Source organism: Salmo trutta, chromosome 14 (genome assembly GCF_901001165.1).
Source record: "Salmo trutta chromosome 14, fSalTru1.1, whole genome shotgun sequence".
Taxonomy (NCBI): domain Eukaryota; kingdom Metazoa; phylum Chordata; class Actinopteri; order Salmoniformes; family Salmonidae; genus Salmo; species Salmo trutta.
Genome location: NC_042970.1, coordinates 57,664,197 through 57,690,847, shown reverse-complemented (window position 1 = coordinate 57,690,847; position 26,651 = coordinate 57,664,197). Strand labels below are relative to the sequence as shown.

General features: G+C 42.3%; 1 protein-coding gene across 2 annotated transcripts in view; it reads left to right on the top strand.

Annotated features, from left to right (window-relative positions):
* The window catches only part of mmp24 (matrix metallopeptidase 24), a 105,590-nt gene that overhangs the window by 48,860 nt on the left and 30,079 nt on the right, over window positions 1-26,651 (top strand). For both annotated transcript variants that reach the window (XM_029776498.1, XM_029776497.1), the window contains exon 4: window positions 24,504-24,808. In XM_029776498.1, coding sequence (XP_029632358.1) covers window positions 24,504-24,808 — 305 coding nt within the window. The remainder of the gene's footprint in view (window positions 1-24,503; window positions 24,809-26,651) is intronic.

The window sequence follows — 26,651 nt, the reverse complement described above, 5'->3', positions numbered from 1 at the left end:
TCAGATCTAGGATGTGTTATTTTAGTGTTCCCTTTATTTTTTTGAGCAGTGTATATACTGTACATAGGGTAAGGGTCATGGTCAGTTTTTGGACCAAAGGTAGCTTTCATGCCAGTGATCCATTTGTTGTCCCTGGGTGATGGGCTCCAAGATGGCTGTGTATGATGGACTGAGATCTGGGTTTGCTGGCCTCCTGTCTTGACAAGTTTATGGTTTGTTTATGAAATACATGTATTTTTTACTATAAGCATACGCTACCTTATTTTGCATCCTTTTGCAGCCGGACTTCCGGCACCGACAGAGATGGCTGCCTCGCTTCGCGTTCCTAGGAAACTATGCAACTCGCTGTTGGCTGGGCTCCCTGCCTGTGCCATTAAACCCCTACAACTCATCCAGAACGCCGCAGCCCGTCTGGTGTTCAACCTTCCCAAGTTCTCTCACGTCACCCCGCTCCTCCGCTCTCTCCACTGGCTTCCAGTTGAAGCTCGCATCCGCTACAAGACCATGGTGCTTGCCTACGGAGCTGTGAGGGGAACGGCACCTCCGTACCTTCAGGCTCTGATCAGGCCCTACACCCAAACAAGGGCACTGCGTTCATCCACCTCTGGCCTGCTCGCCTCCCTACCTCTGAGGAAGTACATTTCCCGCTCAGCCCAGTCAAAACTGTTCGCTGCTCTGGCACCCCAATGGTGGAACAAACTCCCTCATGACGCCAGGACAGCGGAGTCAATCACCACCTTCCGGAGACACCTGAAACCCCACCTCTTTAAGGAATACCTAGGATAGGATAAAGTAATCCTTCTAACCCCCCCCCCTTAAAAGATTTAGATGCACTATTGTAAAGTGGTTGTTCCACTGGATATCATAAGGTGAATGCACCAATTTGTAAGTCGCTCTGGATAAGAGCGTCTGCTAAATGACTTAAATGTAAATGTTTTTTTATGTTTTATTTCTTACATTACCCCAGGTAATCTTAGGTTTTATTACATACAGTCGGGAGGAACTATTGGATATAAGAGCAATGTCAACTCACCAACATTACGACCAGGAATACAACTTTCCCGAAGCGGATCCTCTGTTTTGCCCACCACCCAGGACAATGGATCGGATCCCAGCCGGCGACCCAAAACAACGACGCCGTAGAAGGGGCAGACAGAGCGGTCTTCTGGTCAGGCTCTGTAGACGGGCACATCACACACCGCTCCCGAGCATACTACTCGCCAATGTCCAGTCTCTTGACAACAAGGTAGACGAAATCCGTGCAAGGGTCGCCTTCCAGGCTACCCCGACTCACTCGAGACACGCTATCGGAGTCGATACAACCAATTGGTTTCTACACGCATCGCGCCGACAGAAACAAGCATCTTTCTGGTAAGAAGAAGGGCGGGGGTGTATGCCTTATGATTAACGAGACGTGGTGTGATCATAACAACATACAGGAACTCAAGTCCTTCTGTTCACCTGACTTAGAATTCCTCACAATCAAATGCCGACCGCATTATCTACCTAGAGAATTCTCTCCGATTATAATCACAGCCGCATATACCCCCCCCAAGCAGACACATCAATGGCCCTGAATGAACTTCATTTGACTCTATGTAAACTAGAAACCACATATCCTGAGGCTGCATTTATTGTAGCTGGGGATTTTAACAAGGCTAATCTGAAAACAAGGCTCCCTAAATTCTATCAGCATATCGATTGCGCTACCAGGGCTGGCAAAACCCTAGATCATTGTTCTTCTAACTTCCGCGAAGCAATATAAGGCCCTCCCCCACCCTCCTTTCGGAAAAGCTGACCACGACTCCATTTTGTTGCTTCCAGCCTATAGACAGAAACTAAAACAGGAAGCTCCCGCACTCAGGTCTATTCAACGCTGGACCGACCAATCGGATTCCACGCTTCAAGATTGCTTCGATCACATGGACTGGGTTATGTTCCGCATTACGGCAAACAGCAACATTGATGAATACGCTGATTCGGTGAGCGGGTTTATTAGCAAGTGCATCGGCAATGTCGTACCCACGGCGTCATTAAAACAATCCCAAACCAGAAACCGTGGATTGATGGCAGCATTCACGCAAAACTGAAAGTGCGAACCACTGCTTTCAATCAGGGCAAGGTGACCGGAAACATGACCGAATACAAACAGTGTAGCTATTCCCTCAGCAAGGCAATCAAACAAGCTTAACCTCTCTGGGCTATGTGGGACGATTTCGTCCCACCTACGTAACAGCCACTTCAATCCAGTGGCGCGATTTTTGAATCGTTAGAAATGCTATAACTTCAATTTCTCAAACATATGACTATTTCACAGCTATTTAAAGACAAGAATCTCGTTAATCTAACCCCACTGTCCGATTTCAAAAAGGCTTTACAACAAAAGCAAAACATTAGATTATGTCAGCAGAGTACCCAGCCAGAAATAATCACACAGCCATTTTTCAAGCTAGCATATCATGTCACATAAACCCAAACCATATCTAAATGCAGCACTAACCTTTGATGATCTTCATCAGATGACACACCTAGGACATTGTGTTATACAATACATGCATGTCTGTTCAATCAAGTTCATATTTATATCAAAAACCAGCTTTTTACATTAGCATGTGACGTTCAGAACTAGCATTCCCACCGAACACTTCCGGTGATTTTACTAAATTACTCACGATAAACGTTCACAAAAAGCATAACAATTATTTTAAGAATTATAGATACATTACCCCTCTATGCACTCGATATGTCCGATTTTAAAATAGCTTTTCGGATGAAGCACATTTTGCAATAATCTAAGTACATAGCCCGGCATTACAGGGCTAGCTATTTAGATACCCACCCAGTTCAGCCTCCACCAAAATCACATTTCCTATAAGAAAAATGTTCTTACCTTGCTTGTTCTTCATCAGAATACACTGCCAGGACTTCTACTTCAATAACAAATGTTGGTTTGGTCCCAAATAATCCATCGTTATATTCCAACAGCGACGTTTTGTTCGTGAGTTCTAGAATGCTTCTTCGCGGTGTCGCGCATGGCGCATTGGCGTGTCAAAAATGTCTAAATATTCCATTACCGTACTTCGAAGCATGTCAACCGCTGTTTAAAACCAATTTTTATGCCATTTATGTCGTAGAGAAGTGTTAATATTCCGACCGGGAGTATGCATTGAGCCTAAACAGCCGAATAAAATTTCTCCTCAGAAGCGACTCATGCACGCGCATCATTGAAAGGTCCTCCGAGCATCCACTTACAAAAGGCGATAATATGTTTCAACCTGAGGTTCCCTCGTAAACCTTCAGTTATTTCGCGGGCTCTGAGAGCCTATTGGAGCCCTGGGAATTGTCACGTTACAGCTAAGATCCTTACTTTTCAATAAAAAGAGGTAAGACGCACGACTCCTTGTCAGACAGGGTACTTCCTGCTTGAAACCTTGTCAGGTTTTTGCCTGCCATAGGAGTTCTGTTATACTCACAGACACCATTCAAACAGTTTTAGAAAATTCAGAGTGTTTTCTATCCAAACCTGAACAATAATATGCATATTCTAGCTTCTGAGTTGGTGTAGGAGGCAGTTAAAAATGGGAACATATTTTTTCCAAAATTCTCAATACTGCCCCCTATACCAAACAGGTTAAGCGTCAGTACAGAGACAAAGTATAGTCGCAATTCAACGGCTCAGACACGAAAGGTATGTGGCAGGGTCTACAGTCAATCACGGACTATAAAAGGAAAACCAACCCCGTCGCGGACCAGGATGTCTTGCTCCCAGACAGAGTAAACAACTTCTTTACTCGCTTTGAGGACATTACAGTGCCACTGACACGGCCCGCTACCAAAACCTGCGGGCTGTCCTTCACTACAGCCGACGTGAGCAAAACATTTAATCGTGTCAACCCTCGCAAGGCTGCAGGCCCAGACGGTATCCCCAGCCGCGTCCTCAGAGCATGCGCAGACCAGCTGGCTGGAGTGTTTACGGACATATTCAATCAATCCTTATCCCAGTCTGCTGTCCCCACATGCTTCAAAAGGGCCACCATTGTTCCTGTTCCCAAGAAAGCTAAGGTAACTGAGCTAAATGACTACCGCCCCGTAGCACTCACTTCCGTCATCATGAAGTGCTTTGAGTGACTAGTCAAGGACCATATCACCTCCACCCTACCTGACACCCTAGACCCACTCCAATTTGCTTACCGCCCCAATAGGTCCACAGACAACACAATCGCAATCACACTGCACACTGCCCAAACCCATCTGGACAAGAGGAATACCTATGTGAGAATGCTGTTCATCGACTACAGCTCAGCATTTAACCTGTTAAGGTATAGGGGGCAGTATTTTCACGGCTGGATAAAAAAATGTACCCGAATTAATCTGGTTACTAATCCTACCCAGTAACTACAATATGCATATACTTATAATATATGGATAGAAAACACCCTAAAGTTTCTAAAACTGTTTGAATGGTGTCTGTGAGTATAACAGAACTCATTTGGCAGGCAAAACCCTGAGACAGATTCTGACAGGAAGTGGATACCTGATGTGTTGAATTGACTTTAAGCCTATACCATTGAAAAACAAAGGGGCTGAGGAATGTTTTGGCACTTCCTATTGCTTCCACAAGATGTCCCCAGCCTTTACAAAGTGTTTTGAGTCTTCTACTCTGAGATCTGACTGAAGAAGAGCCTTGGAACGGTGATGGCCCATTAGACACCTTGCGCGCGAGTTGATGGTGGGTACTCTCATTCCGAAACGTTTTAAAAGAGAACCCAATGGTCCGCCTTGAATTTTATTCATGTTCTGGTTAAAAAAGGCCCTAATGATTTATGCGATACAACGTTTGACATGTTTGAACGAACGTAAATATATTTTTTCTGTTCGTGAAGTGAAGTGAAGTCCGGCTGGCTTAGATCATGTGCTAACAACACGGAGGTTTTTGGACATAAATGATGAGCTTTTTTGAACAAAACTACATTCGTTATGGACCTGGGATTCTTTGGAAGTGACATCTGATGAAGAGAATCAAAGGTAATGGATTATTTACATAGTATTTTCGATTTTAGATCTCTCCAACATGGCGGTTAGTCTGTATCGCAATGCGTATTTTTCTGGGCGCAGTGCTCAGATTATTGCAAAGTGTGATTTCCCAGTAAGGTTAATTTTAAATCTGGCAAGTCCATTGCGTTCAAGAGATGTAAATCTATAATTCTTTGAATGACAATATAATATTTTACCAATGTTTTCTAATATTAATTAATTATTTTGTTGTCATGACTTGACTGCCGGTATTGGAGGGAAACGATTTCCTGAACATCAACGCCATAGTAAAACGCTGTTTTTAGATATAAATATGAACTTGATAGAACTAAAAATGCATGCATTGTCTAACATAATGTCCTAGGAGTGTCATCTGATGGAGATTGTAAAAGGTTAGTGCATAATTTTAGCTGATTTTATGGTTTTGGTGACGCCTGTCTTTGAATTGACAATACAGTACACACAGCTATTGTCAATGTACTCTCCTAACATAACCTAACTTTATGCTTTCCCCGTAAAATCTTTTTGAAATCGGACAACGTGGTTAGATTAAGGAGATGTTTATCTTTCAAAGGGTGTCAGATAGTTGTATGTTTGAAAAACTTGAATTTTGACATTTATTAGGTTTCAAATTTGCCGCTCTTGACATGCACCTGCTGTTGATAGGGTGCGCCACGGGTGGCACGCTAACGTCCCAAATAGCCCCAAGAAGTTAACACCATTGTACCCTCCAAACTCGTCATCAAGCTTGAGACCCTGGGTCTCGACCCCGCCCTGTGCAACTGGGTCCTGGACTTCCTGACAGGCCGCCCCCAGGTGGTGAGGGTAGATAACAACAACTCCACCCCGCTGATCCTCAACACTGGAGCCCCACAAGGGTGTGTTTTCAGCCCTCTCCTGTACTCCATGTTCACCCACAACTGCGTGGCCATGCACGCCTCCAACTCAATCATCAAGTTTGCAGACGACACTACAGTGGTAGGCTTGATTACCAACAACGACGAGACAGCCTACAGGGAGGAGGTAAGGGCCCTCGGAGAGTGGTGTCAGGAAAATAACCTCACACCCAACGTCAACAAAACAAAGGAGATGATCGTGGACTTCAGGAAACAGCAGAGGGAGCAACCTCCAATCCACATCGACGAGACAGTAGTGGAGAGGGTAGAAAGTTTTAAGTTCCTCGGTGTACACATCACGGACAAACTGAAATGGTCCAACCACACAGACAGCGTGGTGAAGAAGGCGCAGCAGCGCCTCTTCAACCTCAGGAGGCTGAAGAAATTCGGCTTGTCACCAAAAACACACAAACTTTTACAGATGCGCAATCGAGAGTATCCTGTCGGGCTGGTATGGCAACTGCGCCACCCATAACCGTAAGGCTCTCCAGAGGGTAGTGAGGTCTGCACAACGCATCACCGGGGGAAAACTACCTGCCCTCCAAGACACCTATACCACCCGATGTCACAGGAAGGCCAAAAAGATCATCAAGGACAACAACAACCCGAGCCACTGCCTGTTCACCCCGCTATCATCCAGAAGGCGAGGTCTGTACAGGTGCATCAAAGCAGGGACCTAGAGACTGAAAAACAGCTTCTATCTCAAGGCCATCAGACTGTTAAACAGCCATCACTAACATTGAGTGGCTGCTGCCAACATACTGACTCAACTCCAGCCACTTTAATAAATGGAAAAATGTATTTAATAAATGTATCACTAGCCACTTTAACCTGTTGAGGACAGACGTGCCTGCGGAACCCCTAGCCAACAGCCAATGGCAAACGGCGCGAAATACAAAACCAACGAAAATACCACAATTCAATTTTCTCAAACAATCAACTATTTTACACCATTTTAAAGATAAGACTCTCGTTAATCTAACCACATTGTCCGATTTCAAAAAGGCTTTACAGCGAAAGCAACACATTAGATTATGTTAGGAGAGTACATAGACACAAATAATAACCCAGCCATTTTCCAAGCAAGCATATATGTCACATAAACCCAAAGCACAGCTAAATGCAGTGCTAACCTTTGATGATCTTCATCAGATGACACTCCTAGGACATTATGTTATACAATACATGCATGTTTTGTTCAATCAAGTTCATATTTATATCCAAAACCAGATTTTTACATTAGCATGTGATGTTCAGAACTAGCATACCCACCGAAAACTTCCGGTGAATTTACTAAATTACTCATGATAAACGTTCACAAAATACATAACAATTATTTTAAGAATAATAGATACAGAACTCCTTTATGCAATCGCGGTGTCCGATTTTAAAATAGCTTTTCGGCGAAAGCACATTTTGCAATATTCTGAGTACATAGCTCGGCCATCACGGCTAGCTATTTTGACACCCACCAAGTTTGGGACAACCTAAACTCAGAATTACTATTAGAAAAATTGGATTACCTTTGCTGTTCTTCGTCAGAATGCACTCCCAGGACTTCTACTTCAACAACAAATGTTGTTTTGGTTCCAAATAATCCATAGTTATATTCAAATAGCTCCGTTTTGTTCGTGCGTTCAGGTCACTATCTGAAGGGTGACGCACGAGCGCATTTCGTGACAAAAAATTTCCAAATATTCCATTACCGTACTTAGAAGCATGTCAAACGCTGTTTAAAATCAATTTTTATGCTATTTTTCTCATAAAATAGCGATAATATTCCAACCGGGCAACGTTGTATTCATTCAAAGGCTGAAAGAAAAAAATGGAGTAGTCTTGTGACTGCGCATCTCCAGTGTCACTGTCCCCAGGCTGACCACTTACAAATTCTCCTGCTGTTCTTCGCCCAGAGACAGCAGACACCCCATTCCACTTTCTGGCGGCTTTAGAGAGCCAATGGAAGCCTTAGAAAAGGTCACGTTACAGCACAGATGCTGTATTTTCGATAGAGATGCAACAGAAGGACAACAAATTGTCAGACAGGGCACTTCCTGTATGGAATCTTCTCAGGTTTTGGCCTGCCATATGGGTTCTGTTATACTCACAGACACCATTCAAACTGTTTTAGAAACTTTAGAGTGTTTTCTATCCAAATCTACTAATTATATGCATATTCTAGTTTCTGGGCAGGAGTAGTAACCAGATTAAATCGGGTACGTTTTTTATCCGGCCGTGAAAATACTGCCACCTATCCCAAGGAAGTTAAACAATGCCACTTCATATAATGTTTACATACCCTACATTACTCATCTCATATGTATATACTGTAGTCTATACCATCTACTGCATCTTGCCATCTTGATGTAATGTATCACTAGCCACTTTAAATAATGCCACTTTTATATGTTTACATATCCTACATTACTCATCTCATATGTAAACGGCTGCAGCCGTTTATGAACTCTATACCATCCACTGCATCTTGCCTATGCCGTTCTATACCATCACTCATTCATATATTTTTTTATGTACATATTCTTATTCATTCCTTTACGCTTGTGTGTATAAGGTAATTGTTGTGAAATTGTTAGGTTAGATTACTCGTTGGATATTACTGCATTGTCGGAACTAGAAGCACAAGCATTTCGCTACACTCGCAATTAACATCTGCTAACCATGTGTATGTGACATATAACATTTGATTTGATTTGATTAAATCTGTCAAGAATATTAAACATATCTGCTCCATAAGGAAGATGCTGCCGCTGAGACACCCAGACATCCCATTTAGCGGACCCACCATTTACTGTACATTTCAACTCATCTATTTATTCATCTATCTTCTGTTGTTTTTCCATATCAACATTCCAGCCTACACATTTGTTTTGCTATATTTCCAATGCAACTTATGCAATCCAGCAACACTTGCTGAAATTCTTCCTCAAGGCAGGGATATAAACAAATATTGTCTTGTGGAGTAGAACTGGAGAGAGGGGAAAGACATTTTTACTGCACCTTTAAATGTGTTTTCTTGACTGGCTGCGTTCTATATTTAGTCTGTCTGGGCGAGTGAATCTGATTTGATCTTTGAGGACTGTCACCCAGCATTAGAGTGAGGGATAGTAAGAAGGCCAGGCTCACTGCCATTCTTCCAGCATCTCCACTGTTATTAGAAGAAACTGAGGACAACAATATACTTTGTTTTCTGCTTTTTCTTTTGTTGTTACATGTACATTCTACACACATTTTATATACATGGCACTTAATTTTAAAATTAATTAATTAATGCATTTTTAATGTTAAAATATGTCATAAGAAACCTTAGGAAACCAAATATGAGTCAGACAATCTATTGATTGATCCAGATGCACATATACTGTAAGTACTAAAATAAGACAATACTGTATTTTCTGACTGTATGACAAAATTTGATTTAAAATTCATGTTATTTTGTTATGTTGTTTTAAAGCTTTAAAAATACATCTTCAGCACCATCTTTGACCAGGTCTCTGCGTCTCATGCTTTCTCAGGTATGACATGCCATTCAACATGTACTTGCTCTTCACATTTGCAGCCAGCCAAAACTTTATACCAAACTTTTCTGGTTTGTTCGCCATGTACTGAGTAAAGCGACAGCGTGCTTTTGTGGGGAACAGTTGCTCATCCACAGTGATGGCAGTACCGTGCTTGTAGCAGGTGATGCTGTTCTGAACAAATTTCACCCACACCTTGGAAACCAGGGCAAATTTGTCTTCTTGGAGACATCTGCCTCGAGTTTCTCTCTTGTCAAAATGCAGGAATCTCATGATCTCCCTGAATCGATTCCGGGACATGGTCCTTTGAAGAACGTATAGCCATAGTCAGCTGACCAGAAGCTCTCCAATGCCAAACTCTTTGCGCCTTGTGCACCACAGATATACAAAATCGAAATGAAGGCTTTTAGTTCGACAACAGACATGTCCCACGAACTGTCCTCCTTTAGTCTGTGTGCCTCAGCCACGGTGCAGTCCCTGATGTGGTTCAGCATCCCTGTCACACCCTGATCTGTTTCACCAGTCTATGTACTTGTCTCCACCCACCACCAGGTGTCTCTCATCTCCCCTCATTATCCCCTGTGTATTTATACCTGTGTTCTCCGTTTGTCTGTTGCCAGATCGTTTTGTTCGTCAAGCCTACCAGTGTTTTTCCCCTTGCTCCATCGTTTTGTTTGTCAAACCTACCAGCATTATTCCCCTTGCTCCTGTCTTGTCTATAGTTCCTGTTTTCTAGTTTTCCCGGTTTTGACTATTCTGCTTGCTCTGACCCTGAACCTGCCTGCCGTCCTGTACCTTGCCTCACCACACTGGATTATTGACCTCTGCCTGCCCTGCCCTGCCCTGTCGTTTTGCCTGCCCCCTTTTCTAGGAATGTGTTACTTCGACACTGTCTGCATCTGGGTCTTCCCTAAAATGTGATAGTACGAACTGGTCATGACCAACCCAGCAGACTCAGACCAGCTCCACAATGCTGTCTCCCCGCAAGGAGCCACCATTGGACGACACGAGAAGTTACTGCAATGTCTTATGGAGGGGCTCCATACCCTGGCAGAACTCCATGACCAGGCATTCGAAACTTTGCTGGAAGCGAGTCACACCCGTAATCTCCCAGCCTACCCCAGTGTCCCGAGAACCCCGCTTACCTCCTCCGGAGCGCTACGCTGGAGATTCCGGAAACTGCCGGGCTTTTCTCTCCCAGTGCTCAAGGATAGAGTACATCATAACGCTGATGTCCGGGAGGCACTCGCCTGGGCTACGGCGGTGTGGGTGCAACAGTCCGCCATCTGCCTCAGTCTAGAGGAGTTTGTGGCAGAAGTTCGGAAGATGTTTGATTCTCTGTTGTTCGGGAGAGAGGCTACTCCAGCTACATCAAGACTCCTGTTGTGTGGCAGACTATGCAGTGGATTTTTGCATGTTGGCAGCTGAGAGTGCCTGGAACCCGGAAGCATTGTTCGACATATTCCTTCACGGATTATCGGAGGTGGTCAAAGATGAGCTTGCAGCCCAGGAGCTAAACATTGACCTTGAATCCCGCATAGCTTTCCGGATCGATGGGCGGCATCGAGAATGTAGGAGGGAGAGGGAATCTGTTTCCTGTTGCCCTCGTTCGCCCTCGATTCCCACCTTGCCTCCGAAGAATCCCAGAGACCCCCGAAGTCTACATGTTCGAGTGAACCCGACATCACCCGAGTTCTCTCGGGAATCACCGAGGGCTGCCGACTCGCCTCCTTCGGAGTCCATGCACCTGGGAAGGGCTAGATTGAGTCCGGCTGGGCGCTTATGCCGACTCCACACCCAGAGCTGTCTATATTGTGGAGCTACGGGACATTTCATAGCTACCTGCCCATTAAAAAACCAGGCTCATCAAGAAGGGGCGAGTACTATGGAGAACCTTATCTCCTTATGGAGAACTTTTCCTCTCCCCTTACTCACACCTCTTTCTATGCCATCCTGCTGTGGGGGAACCAGTCAAAATCTCTCTGGGGACTCACAGACTCTGCAGCCGATGAGTTTTTTTTGACGCTACCCTGGTGTCCAAGCTGGGCATCCCCACTCAGCCCCTCACCATTCCCATGGACGTTAGAGCGCTGGACGGGCACTCTATACGCCGAGTCAATCACAATACCACTCCCATCAACCTACGAGAGTCAGGGAACCACAGCAAGGCTATCCAATTCAGTTGCGCCACACCATGGGTCTCCCGGTCGGCTGCAACAGAGCCTGGAATCTAGTGGAATCTCACCAGAATCTCTAGGGGCACAGCTACTTAGACCACTGCACCACTCGGGATGCCCAAAGTTTGTTTATCTTGCCAATGAAAAAGTAATTATCTCTATAGGAGAAAGCCCTGCCTCCAGCTGTTTGCTTAGAAATTCTAGGTTAGCAGTAAAAACTTGAAATCAGCCCTAGCCTATGATCATGATGCTTAATCAGCTTCTTGATATGACACGCCTGTCAGGTGGATAGATTATCTTGGCAAAGGAGAAATACTCACTAACTGGGATGTAAACAAATTTGTGCTCAACATTTGAGAGTAATAAGCATTTTGTGCGTATGGAACATTTCTGGGATCTTTTATTTCAGCTCATGAAAAATGGTACCAACACTTTACATGTTGTGTTTATATTTCTGTTCAGTATAATTCCTTCTCGGAACTATCTACGCGCTCTCCTCCTGTCACCTTTTCCCTTCACTTGTGGACTTAAGTGCACAACACATCACCTGTCTGTGACCAGGCAAAAACAACTTTCCAAGCCAAACCTTCATATCATGACTGCTAACCGCTACACACAGCCTTAATCATTGTCACCTTACAGTTAACATACACCACATGACCAATAGTATGTGGCAGTGGAGGCTGGTGATTTGAAAAATTTAGGAGAATGTGAGACCCACGTTATTGGCACTGAAAGCACAGAGATGTCAAAGTGTTTCAAAAATCGTCAAAGAGTAATTATTTTAACCTAAAGCATTTAATAAAGACATGTATAGTACAATATTATGGGGAATGGGAATGAGAGGGCTAATTACACTGTGTTTGGAAGGGATCACAGCAGTGATTGAATGAGGGTATGAGGCATGAGTTGATTTCAGTGCAGGACAGGATTTGACTGGGAAGACAAAAAACAATAACACAACGCACTACACAGTTAGACAAAAGAGCTAAGAATGAGTTAGTCCAAGCAAGGAGTAAAATCATTGATGTGTAATAATGTAATTGTGTTTGTGTATGTGATTGACTCTACATAGAGTAATGAGAGAAAATTGATAGGGTTACTCACAGTGCTTGGAGAAGAAACATTCAATGTGCCAGTGGATGAGCGGACAGGGGTGAAAACCCTGTCAAACTGCAGCAACCTTATACTTGTTCATATTAATTAGATTTAGACTAGATTAGGGAGGGGATTTCCTCTACCCAGACACAGAGACAACAACCGATAGACAATCGAACTCACATGGCTGAGCTTGCTTTATGCAGGTTTGCATCATGCAGTTCTATGCAACTGTAGGCCTTATAAGAAATTCACTCACATCTGCCATCACTATTATGTTAATAATTTCGGATTGAAAACGTGAAGGCAGCCTAGCCAGCCCAATGTTGAATATAAACCAAATTTGATCACATTTTCTCCTGACACACAAATGGACTATAAATACATAACGTTGCCAATTAGTTTACCCTGACCAGATGGACAGGGAGCATAGGCTGTATGCAGCTGCTCTTATTAGTAACCTACAGTTGATCAAACTGAAAAATAATCTCGTTTTCATCCTATATAGCATGTCAGATCTCTTATGTTTAGGTGTTGGCTAGGCTGCTGTAACATTTACAGTTGAAGTCGGAAGTTTACATACACTTAGGTTGGAGTCATTAAAACGTGTTTTCAATCACTCCACAAATGTCTTCTTAACAAACTATAGTTTTGGCAAGTCGGTTAGAACATCTACTTTGTGCATGACACAAGTAATTTTTCCAACAATTGTTCACTGTGCCTTTAAACAGCTTGGAAAATTCCAGAAAATGATGTCATGGCTTTAGAAGCTTCTGATGAGCTAATTGGAGGTGTACCTGTGGATGTATTTCAAGGCCTACCTTCAAACTCAGTGCCTCTTTGCTTGACATCATAGGAAAATCAAAAGAAATCAGCCAAGACCTAGATCAGTAGCTCAGTAGACCTCTACAAGTCTGGTTCATCCTTGGGAGCAATTTCCAAATGCCTGGGGGTACCATGTTCATCTGTACAAACAATAGTGCACAAGTATAAACATCATGGGACCACACAGCCGTCATACCGCTCAGGAAGGAGACACATTCTGTCTCCTAGAGATGAACGTACTTTGGTGTGAAAAGTGCAAATCAATCTCAGAACAACAGCAAAGGACCTTGTGAAAATGCTGGAGGAAACAGGTACAAAAGTATCTATATCCACAGTAAAACGAGTCCTATATCGACATAACCTGAAAGGCTGCTCAGCAAGGAAGAAGCCACTGCTCCAAATCTGCCACAAAAAAAAGCCAGACTATGGTTTGCAACTGCACATGGGGACAAAGATTGTACTTTTTGGAGAAATGTCCTCTGGTCTGATGAAACAAAAATAGAACTGTTTGGCCATAATGACCATCGTTGTGTTTGGAGGAAAAAGGGGGAGGCTTGCAATTTGAAGAACACCATCCCAACCGTGAAGCACTGCGGTGGCAGCATCATGTTGTGGGGGTGCTTTGCTGAAGGAGGGACTGGTGCACTTCACAAAATAGATAGCGTCATAAGAAAGGAAAATTATGTTGATATATTGAAGCAATGTCTCAAGACATCAGTCAGGAAGTTAAAGCTTGGTCACAAATGGGTCTTCCAAATGGACAATGACCCCAAGCATACTTCCAAAGATGTGGCAAATTGGCTTAAGGACAACAAAGTCAAGGTATTGGAGTGGCCATCACAAAACCCTGACCTCAATCCTATAGAAAATTTGTGAGCAGAACTGAAAATGCATGTGCAAGCAAGGAGGCCTTCATTCCTGACTCAGTTATACCAGCTCTGTCAGGAGGAATGGGCCAAAATTCACCCAACTTATTGCGGGAAGCTTGTGGAAGGCTACCCAAAACGTTTGACCCAAGTTAAACAATTTAAAGGCAATGCTACCAAATACTAATTGAGTGTATGTGTCACGTCCTGACCAGTAAAAGAGGTTGTTTGTTATTGTAGTTTGGTCAGGGCGTGGCAGGGGGGTGTTTGTTTAGAGTGTTTCGGGGTTTGTTGGGCTATGTTCTTTGTTAGTCTATTTCTATGTTAGTTCTAGTATGTCTAGTTCTATGTGGTGTTTATTGGGTTGACCTTCAATTGGAAGCAGCTGCTCCTCGTTGCTTCTAATTGAAGGTCCTATTTAAGAGGGGTGTTTTTCTATGGGATTTGTGGGTAGTTGTTTCCTGTTTTGTGTTCGTGCACCTGACGGGACTGTTTAGTGTCGCTTGTTGTTTTTGCATACGTGTTTCTTTTGTTTTCCTTCTTTAATAAAATAAGAACTTGAGTTTACACGTTCCCGCTGCGTTTTGGTCCAATCCCTATGGCGCCCGTGACAGTATGTAAACTTCTGACCCACTGGGAATGTGATGAAAAAAATAAAAGCTGAAATAAATCCTTCTCTACTATTATTCTGACATTCCACATTCTTAAAATAAAGTGGGGATCGAAAGTGACCTAAAACAGGGAATTTTTAGTAGGATTAAATGTCAGGAATTGTGAAAAACTGAGTTTAAATGTATTTGGCTAAGATGTATATAAACTTCCGACTTCAACTGTTTATCATGATTTTTTGCTTGTGTTTGTCCGGAGTGATTATGTGTTTTCATCTTTGCTAAATAAATACCGAAGGAAAGTGGAAAGCCTACTTGAGCGCACGTGAAAAAAAATGTGCTGCGTCAAGCTCTCTCTTTAATCTAATGGATGATGCGATGGAAGATATCAAATCATTCGGAATTGATTTCGACATCCAAGAAAAGACAGTCGAAAGTTCGATATGTTCAGCAAGTAAAGCATTGTTAATTTAATTACCTATGCAAGCTCATTGTACTTTCCCATTTCGGCGGAACTTTCCCTCTCGTCGTGTCCTCTAAAAGCCAATTTGTGCGCCCCAGAGAATGAAAGGGGTTCTTCAACAAAAAGTCCACAACATTTTCGGCAGCGTTGGCCCTACTACCATTCTGGCAGAGAAAACTGCACACTTGCGCTGGTAGCTAGCTAGCTACTGAAGTTAGCAAGGCAAATTTAAATAAATTGCGCTAACTGAACACAAAATAAAGTTCTAAAACCAAGAAAACAATTTATAATATACTTCCCTCTCCTGTAAATTGAAAAAACGAATTTGAATTGAATAATATCAAACAAATGCTCAACTATCACTTTTCACTCTTAATCTCTGTCCAACAATGTCACCAAGCTTCTCAACACATAGAACCCCCATAATGCTCTGTGGCACAATCCCAATACAACTCAGTAGTTTCATTCTATGATCCTAATTCTATGATTGGATGGACAACATGTCAGTTCACACTGCAAAAGTTTTGATTAGTTGGAGGATGTCTTCCGGAAGTGGTCATAATTACCATGTATGTCTATGGAAGGGGTGAGGCCTACAAGCATCCTAGGTTTTGTATTGAAGTCATTGTAGCCAGTGGAGGACAGAAGCTAGCTGTCGTCTGGCTACACCATGGTGCTACCCCAGACAGTGCTGTTTTTTTAAAACATTTTTTTTATTTCACATTTATTTAACCAGGTAGGCTAGTTGAGAACAAGTTCTCATTTGCAACTGCGACCTGCCCAATATAAAGCATAGCAATTCGACACATACAACAACACAGAGTTACACAAGGAATAAACAAAACATACAGTCAACAATACAGTAGAAAAAAATAAAACAAAAGAGTCTATATACAGTGAGTGCAAATAAGGTAAGATAAGGGAGTTAAGGCAATAAATAGGCCATGGTGGCAAAGTAATTATAATATAGCAATTAAACACTATAATGGTAGATGTGCAGAAGATGAATGTGCAGGTAGAGATACTGGGGTGCAAAGGAGCAAGATAAATAAATAAATACAGTATGGGGATGAGGTAGATAGATGGGCTGTTTACAGATGGGCTATGTACAGGTGCAGTGATCTGTTCTGACAGCTGGTGCTTAAAGCTAGTGAGGGAGATATGAGTCTCCAGCTTCAGTGATTTTTGCAGTTCGTTCCAGTCATTGGCAGCAGAGAACTGGAAGGACAGGCGACCAAAGGAAGAATTGGCTTTGGTGGTGACCAGTGAGATATACCTGCTGGAGCGCGTGCTACGAGTGAGTGCTGCTATGGTGACCAGTGAGCTGAGAAAAGGCGGGGCTTTACCTAGCAGAGACTTGTAGATAACCTGTAGCCAGTGGGTTTGGCGACGAGTATGAAGTGAGGGCCAACCAACGAGAGCGTACAGGTCGCAGTGGTGGGTAGTGTATGGGGCTTTGGTGACAAAACGGAGGGCATTGTGATAGACTGCATCCAATTTGTTGAGTAGAGTGTTGGAGGCTATTTTATAGATGACATCGCCGAAGTCGAGGATCGGTAGGAGGATCAGTTTTACGAGGGTATGTTTGGCAGCATAAGTGAAGGATGCTTTGTTGCAATATAGGAAGCTGATTCTAGATTACATTTTGGATTGGAGATGCTTAATGTGAGTCTGGAAGGAGAGTTTACAGTCTCACCAGACACCTAGGTATTTGTAGTTGTCCACATATTCTAAGTCAGAGCCGTCCAGAGTAGTGATGCTGGACGGGCGGGCAGGTGTGGGCAGTGATCGATTGAATAGCATGCATTTAGTTTTACTTGCATTTAAGAGCAGTTCGAGGCCACGGAAGGAGATTTGTATGGCATTGAAGCTCGTTTGGAGGTTAGTTATCACAGTGTCCAAAGAGGGGCCAGAAGTATACAGAATGGTATCGTCTGCGTAGAGGTGGATCAGAGAATCACCAGCAGCAAGAGTGAGATCATTGATGTATACAGAGAAGAGAGTTGGCCCGAGAATTGAACCCTGTGGCACCCCCATAGAGACTGACAGAGGTCCGGACAACAGGCCCTCCGATTTGACATGCTGAACTCTATCAGAGAAGTAGTTGGTGAACCAGGCGAGGCAATCATTTGAGAAACCAAGGCTGTTGAGTCTGCCAATAAGAATGTGGTGATTGACAGAGTCGAAAGCGTTGGCCAGGTTGATGAATACGGCTGCACAGTAATGTCTCTTATCGATGGCGGTTATGATGTCATTTAGGACCTTGAGCGTGGCTGAGGTGCACCCATGACCAGCTCTGAAACCAGAATGCATAGCGGAAAAAGGTACGGTGGGATTCAAAATGGTCGGTAATCTGTTTGTTAACTTGGCTTTCGAAGACCTTAGAAAGACAGGGTAGAATAGATATAGGTCTGTAGCAGTTTGGGTCTAGAGTGTCACCCCCTTTGAAGAGGGGGATGACCGGGGCAGCTTTCCAATCTTTGGGAATCTCAGTCGATACGAATGAGAGGTTGAACAGGCTAGTAATAGGGGTTGCAAAAATTTCGGCAGATCATTTTAGAAAGAGAGGGGCCAGATTGTCTAGCCCGGCTGATTTGTAAGGTTCCACATTTTGCAGCTCTTTCAGAACATCAGCTGTCTGGATTTGGGTGAAGGAGAAATGGTGGGGGCTTTGGCGGGTTGCTGTGGAGGGTACCGGGCAGTTGACCGGGGTAGGGGTAGCCAGGTGGAAAGCATGGCCAGCCGTAGAGAAATGCTTATTGAAATTCTCAATTATAGTGGATTTATCGGTGATAACAGTGTTTCCTTGCCTCAGAGCAGTGGGCAGCTGGGAGGAGGTGCTCTTATTCTCCATGGACTTTACAGTGTCCCAGAAATTTTTTGAGTTAGTACTACGGCATGCACATTTCTGTTTGAAAAAGCTAGCCTTAGCTTTCCTAACTGCCTGTGTATATTTGTTCCTAACTTCCCTGAAAAGTTGCATATCACGGGGGCTATTCGATGCTAATGCAGAACGCCACAGGATGTTTTTGTGCTGGTCAAGGGCAGACAGGTCTGGAGTGAACAAAGGACTATATCTATTCCTAGTTCTACATTTTTTAATTGGGCATGCTTATTTAAGATGGTGAGGAAGGCACTTTTAACCTCTCTAGGGCCGGCGGGACGAAATCGTCCCACCCACGTAACAGCCAGTGGAATCCTGTGGCGCGTTATTCAAATACCTTAGAAATGCTATTACTTCAATTTCTCAAACATATGACTATTTTACAGCATTTTAAAGACAAGACTCTCGTTAATCTAACCACACTGTCCGATTTCAAAAAGGCTTTACAACGAAAGCAAAACATTAGATTATGTCAGCAGAGTACCCAGCCAGAAATAATCAGACACCCATTTTTCAAGCTAGCATATAATGTCACATAAATCCAGAAGACAGCTAAATGCAGCACTAACCTTTGACGATCTTCATCAGATGACAACCCTAGGACATTATGTTATACAATACATGCATGTTTTGTTCAATCAAGTTCATATTTATATCAAAAACCAGCTTTTCACATTAGCATGTGACGTTCAGAACTTGCATACCCCCCGCAAACTTCCGGTGAATTTACTAACAATTTACTAAATTACTCACGATAAACGTTCACAAAAAGCATAACAATTATTTTAAGAATTATAGATACAGAACTCCTCTATGCACTCGATATGTCCGATTTTAAAATAGCTTTTTGGTGAAAGCACATTTTGCAATATTCTAAGTAGATCGCCCGGCATCACAGGGCTAGCTATTTAGACACCCAGCAAGTTTAGCCTTCACCAAACTCCAATTTACTATTAGAAAAGTTTGATTACCTTTGGTGTTCTTCGTCAGAATGCACTCCCAGGACTTCTACTTCAATAACAAATGTTGGTTTGGTCCCAAATAATCCATAGTTATGTTCAAACAGCGGCGTTTTGTTCGTGCGTTCAAGACACTATCCGAATGGTAAATAAGGGTTACGAGCACGTCGCATTTCGTGACAAAAGATTTCTAAATATTCCATTACCATACTTCGAAGCATGTCAACCGCTGTTTAAAATCAATTTTTATGCCATTTTTCTCGTAAAAAAGCGATAATATTCCGACCGGGAATCTGCAATTAGGTAAACAGACGAAAGACAATAAAGCACAGGGTCGACTCGGGCACGCGCCTAAGCCCATTGTCCTCTGATCGGCCACTTGTCAAAAGCGATAATGTTTCAGCCTGGGGCTGCCTCGATATCGTTCAGCTTTTTCCCGGGCTCTGAGAGCCTATGGGAGCCGTAGGAAGTGTCATGTTACAGCAAAGATCCTCAGTCTTCAATAAACAGAGGCAAGAAGAACAACAACTTGTCAGACAGGCCACTTCCTGGTCAGAATCTTCTCAGGTTTTTGCCTGCCATATGAGTTCTGTTATACTCACAGACACCATTCAAACAGTTTTAGAAACTTTAGGGTGTTTTCTATCCAAAGCCAATAATTATATGCATATTCTAGTTACTGGGCAGGAGTAGTAACCAGATTAAATCGGGTACGTTTTTTATCCGGCCGTGTAAATACTGCCCCCTAGCCCTAGCAGGTTAAAGAATAACCAGGCATCCTCTACTGACGGGATGAGGTCAATGTCATTCCAGGATACCCCGGCCAGGTCAGTTAGAAAGGCCTGCTCGCAGAAGTGTTTTAGGGAGCGTTTGACAATGATGAGGGGTGGTTGTTTGGTCGCAGACCCATTACGGATGCAAGCAATGAGGCAGTGATCGCTGAGATCTTGATTGAAAACAGCAGAGGTGTAGTTGGACGGCGAGTTAGTTGGGATGATATCTATGAGGGTGCCCGTGTTTACGGATTTGGGGTTGTACCTGGTAGGTTCATTGATCATTTGTGTGAGATTGAGGGCATCAAGGTTAGATTGTAGGATGGCCGGGGTGTTAACCTCTCTAAATGCAGCACTAACCTTTGATGATCTTCATCAGATGACATGCCTAGGACATTATGTTATACAATACATGCATGTTTTGTTCAATCAAGTTCATATTTATATCAAAAACCAGCTTTTTACATTAGCATGTGACTAGCATGTGACTAGCATTCCCACCGAACACTTCCGGTGAATTTACAAAATTACTCACGATAAACGTTCACAAAAAACATAATTATTTTAAGAATTATAGATACAGAACTCCTTTGTACACTCGCTATGTCCGATTTTAAAATAGCTTTTCGGTGAAAGCACATTTTGCAATATTCCGAGTAGATAGCCCAGCCATCACAGGCTAGCTATTTTGACACCCACAAAGTGTGGTACTCACCAAACTCCGATTTACTATTAGAAAAGTTTGATTACCTTTGGTGTTCTCGTCAGAATGCACTCCCAGGACTTCTACTTCAATAACAAATGTTGGTTTGGTCCCAAATAATCCATAGTTATAACCAAATAGCGGTGTTTTGTTCGTGCGTTCAAGACACTATCCGAAGGGTAAATAAGGGCCCGACGCGTTTCGTGACAAAAAAATTCAAAATATTCCATTACCGTACTTCGAAGCATGGCAAACGCTGTTTAAAATACATTTTTATGCAATTTTTCTCGTAAAAAAGCGATAATATTCCAACCGGGAGACCTTATTTTTGTTCAAACACTGAAAATGTAAAATGGGGTCTTCACATGCACGCGCACACCAGTGTCATTGTTCTCAGAACGACCACTTTCCAAAAGCCCTACTGTTTTTCGCCCAGGGACTGCAGAGTTATCATTCCCCGTTCTGGCGCCTTCTGAGAGCCTATGGGAGCCTTAGAAAATGTCACGTTACAGCAGAGATCCTCTATTTTCGATAAAGAGGCTACAGAAGGCCAAGAAATGGTCAGACAGGGCACTTCCCATATAGAATCTTCTCAGGTTTTGGCCTGCCATATGAGTTCTGTTATACTCACAGACACCATTCAAACAGTTTTAGAAACTTTAGGGTGTTTTCTATCCAAATCAAATAATTATGTGCATATTCTAGTTTCTGGGCAGGAGTAATAACCAGATTAAATCGGTATGTTTTTTATCCGGCCGTGAAAATACTGCCCTCTATCCTAAACAGGATAAACTATTACACAGCAGATGAGGCATCATGTGTTCATATAATGTGCATATTTTTTATGCATTGTATTTGTTTTGAATGCAAAAATAAGGCGTTTGGTCACTGCATTTGTCTTAATAGCATCAGTAAAATAAACTTCCATTAGGTTACAGATCCAGCAATCTGCTCTCAATCACCTTAAACTTGATTGTACTTTATAAAATGAAGCAGATTGTTGTCACTCTTAACTAGTTCATTACAGAGCACACAATCAGCTGTGTTACAGTTGTTGGAATAGGCTTGTTATTTGTGTATGTTTTGCTAACTTGATGCTCATTTAAATTCTCTGCAGTATCCTTCTTTAAAATATTCATATTGTGATATTCATTCACTCCTGAACCCCAAATTAGGTTATTTGGTAACCCAGTGCTGGGTAAGTATTGGACAGAACACATGCTGGGTAATTTTGACCCAGCCAGTTGATTTTCCTGAATAACGCAACATGTTGGTTGTTTGGAGGACCCAAAAATTGGTTAATTTAATCATCAGTTGTTGTTTTTTTGGTTGGCCCAGCAGCTAGGTATTTTTTAAGTAATCCCAATAATGGGATATGCATTGGCTTTTGAGGAACTCATGCACTTGTGTAGACCTCAGTAAAGCTTAAAAAGTGTCTGTTTTCAAACTTAACATTTACAACAAAGCAGATGAACCAGAATTACATTTACTCTCACGGGAGGCCAAAAATAACTATCTGAAAACCACGCCCTACTAAGCCACGCCTCTAGTCTTCATATCTGAATAACCAAGAATCAGTAACCCCGCAGTTTTTAAAGAAAACAACCCAAATAAGTGACCCAACGGCAGCAACCCAGCCGTTGGGTCAACCAAACAATCCAGCATTCTTGTGTATGGCAGCCATACCATACTCAAATTTTTTTGGGGTTGTTTGGATGACCCAAATGCTGGGTTGCAGGCATTGGGCCACTTAGTTGGGTTGCTTACTAAAAAGGGCAAGGTTGGGTTGTTGATGCTTGCTCATTGAGATATGACCCAGTGGGTCAGATCAGATGACTGGAGGTGTGGCTTAGCAGATGTGTGGCTTTCATATAGTTATTTTTGGCTACCCGTGAGAGTAAATATCATTCCAATTGATTTGTTCTATTGTATTGTTATCACATGGTATGGTTGAACACTGGCTATTGTGTAGCTTTAATGAGGCTTGCACAAGTGTTCTTTAAAAGCCTATACTAATCCAATGTTGGCATAGTTACCACTTTGTTACAATATGTAAATAATAATGTTAGGAATATTAGATTTTTTTTGTTGCATTTTTCAAACTTAACATGATGAACAGGGATGACATTTACTCTCACGGTTGGCAAAAAAAAAAAACTATCTGAACGCTACGGCCCTAATAAGACGCACCTATTTGTGCCTGACACGAAAGAAACGGCCACCGAACAATGACAAACATCAATATATGTAACTTGATATTAAGAAATGCCCGATATCAGAAAACACCCTTAAAAAACCTTTCTTGGGTAGGGGGCAGTATTTTGAAGTTTGGATGACAAACGTGCCCAACGTAAACTGCCTGTTACTCAGGCCCAGAAGCTAGGATATGCATATGCATGGTAGTATTGGATATAAAACACTCTAAAGTTTCCAAAACTGTTAAAATAATGTCTGTGAGTATAACAGAACTGATATGGCAGGTGAAAACCTGAGGAAAATGCATCCAGGAAGTGGGATATTTTTGATGTGGGTACTTTTCTATTGAATGCCTATACAGTATGTATTTGGATATGACCCAAATTGCAGTTCCTATGGCTTCCACTTGATGTCAACAGTCTTTCAGGCTTGTATTCTGAAAAACGAGGAAGAATGAGAACATTCTTTCAGTGGACTCTAAATGAACCAAAGCTGTTTTGAGCGCGTGACCGATTTTGCACCGTTCGTTGTTTTTCCTTTCTATTGAATACGCTATTGTCCGGTTGAAATATTATCAATTGTTTAGACAATAGACAACCTGAGGATTAATTATAAACATCGTTTGACATGTTTCAACGAACTTTACAGGTACTATTAGGATGTTTTCGTCTGCATGTCGTGACCGCCTTTGAGCCAGTGGATTACTGAACAAAAAGCACCAACAAAACAGAGTTTTTGGGACATAAAGAGGGACTTTATCGAACAAAATGAACATTTATTGTGTAACATGGACTCTTGTGACTGCAAACATATGAAGATCATCAAAGGTAAGTGATTAATTTTATCGCTATTTCTGACTTGTAATTCCTTTTCTTGGTTGTGAAATGTTTGAATGCTTTTGTAAGCGGGGCGCTGTCCTCAGATAATCGCATGGTATGCTTTCACTGTAAAGCCTTTTTGAAATCTGACACAGCGGCTGGATTAACAAGAAGTTCATCTTTAAGCCGATGTATAGCACTTGTATATTTTATGAATGTTTATTATGAGTATTTCTGTATTTTGAATTTGGCGCTCTGCAATTTCACTGGATTTGGCCAGGTGGGACGTTACCGTCCCACCTGCCCATAAGAATTAACTGAGTTCTGCAATTACAGCCTTCTCAATTACAGCCTTCTTCTATTGGGTCAATCCAGCATGAAAGTGAATAAAAACCCAACTGATGGTTAAATTAACCCACGTTTGAGTAAACCCAACAAGTTGGATTATTCACACAACCCAACTGGCTGTGTCAAAATAACCCAGCTAGTGTTCTGTCCAATTTTTACCCAGCGTTGTCTTACAAAATAACCCAATTTGAGTTGTTTTTAACCCATAATGTTTTTGAGTGTACTTAGTCTTCTTTCTCTTTTTCTTTCTTTCTTACTGCATACAGTATTCTGTACTCCTTTATTACCATACTTCCCCTTTTCCCATTCTTCCTTACTGTAGCATACACAACTTTACCCCTAAAGTGGGGGAGAAAGACACGCAGAGAGCCATACGGCAGGCCTTTGACGTGTGGCAGACGGTGACCCCACTGACTTTCCAGGAGGTGGCCTACTCCGAGATCAAGAACGAGGGGAAGGAGGCCGACATCATGATATTTTTCGCCTCTGGTTTCCATGGTGATAGCTCTCCCTTTGACGGGGAGGGGGGGTTCCTGGCCCACGCCTACTTCCCAGGCCCTGGGATCGGAGGGGACACTCACTTTGATTCGGACGAGCCCTGGACACTAGGCAACGCTAATCATGATGGTAAGTAATACTGATTACTTTGGCTGATTACTTTGATTACTTTGGCTTGTTCAGGTGTAGTGTTGAACCCTTGTATTTGAATGGATTATTAAATGTAGAATGGGTTTTACAAACTGGTTCATGCCACCGTAACTCTTTTTTCAAAGTGCTCCTGATTCTATATACACTGAACGAAAATATAAATGCAACATGTAAAGTGTTGGTCCCGTGTTTCATGAGCTAAAATAAAAGATCCCAGAAATGTTCCATACGCTCAAAAAGCTCAAAAAGCTTTTTTCTCTCAAATGTTGTGCATAAATTTGTTTAAATCCCTGTTAGTGAGCATTTCTCCTTAGCAAGATTATCCATCCACCTTACAGATGTGGCATATCAAGACGCTTGATGATTATCAAACAGCATGATGATTACACAGGTGCACCTTGTGCTGGGGACACTTAAAGTCCACTCTAAAATGTACAGTTTTGTCACACAACACAATGCTATAGATGTCTCATGTTTTGAGAGAGTTTGCAATTGGCATGCTGACTGCAGGAATGTCCACCAGAGCTGTAGCCAGAGAATTTAATGTTAATTTCTCTACCATAAGCTGCCTCTATCATCGTTTTAGAGAACTTGGCAGTACGTCCAATGGTGGTCACAACAGATACTGACTGGTTTTCTGATTCACCCCCCTACCTTTTTTTTAAGGTATCTGTGACCAACAGATGCATATCTGTGTTCCCAGTCATGTGAAATCCATAGATTAGGGTCTACTGCGTTTATTTCAATTGACTGATTTCCATATATGAACTGTAACTCAGTGAAATTGTTACATGTTGCATTTATATTTTTGTTCAGGTTGTTGGTTAACAAGTGTTGGCCTACTCAAAAGCTACCAAAGAATAGTGCATACCAGGATGAAGAAACCTCTTTCATTGGCTGATGGTCATTGCTGAATGATTCAGTGATCAATGATCAATAGTTGAATACCAGTGAGCTCTTGATAAGTGTGTGTGTGTGCCATCTGAGTGACATAGCACTGGACAATAATATGAACAAGTAAGGGGGATACTCCACGCTCATTATTCAAAATAGCAGTGTCCAAAATGTAGCAGTGAAACAATGCTGCAAAAATACATAGGAAGTACAAATTGGCCCCCAATGATTGAATGAACAAGTAGGCCTACATAAAGTATTAAGGCATGGGAATGGAAGGATGACACACACTGAGACATAACATTAACCTCTCTGGGCTAGGTGGGACGCATGCACCAAATCGTCCCACCTACTCAACAGCCAGTTGAATCCCGTGGCGCGTTATTCAAATACCTTAGAAATGCTATTACTTCAATTTCTCAAACATATTACTATTTTACACCATTTTAACGACAAGACTCTCGTTAATCTAACCACACTGTCCGATTTCAAAAAGGCTTTACAACTAAAGAAAAACATTAGATTATGTCAGCAGAGTACCCAGCCATAAATAATCAGACACCCATTTTTCAAGCTAGCATATAATGTTTCATAAACCCAAACCACAGCTAAATGCAGCACTAACCTTTGATGATCTTCATCAGATGACAATCTTAGGACATTATGTTATACAATACATGCATGTCTGTTCAATCAAGTTCATATTTATATCAAAAAACAGCTTTTTACATTAGCAGGTGACTAGCATTTAACTAGCATTCCCACCGAACACTTCTGGTGAATTTACTAAATTACTCACGATAAACGTTCACAAAACACATAACAATTATTTTAAGAATTATAGATACAGAACTCCTCTATGCACTCGATAGGTCCGATTTTAAAATAGCTTTTCGGTGAAAACACATTTTGCAATATTCTAAGTAGA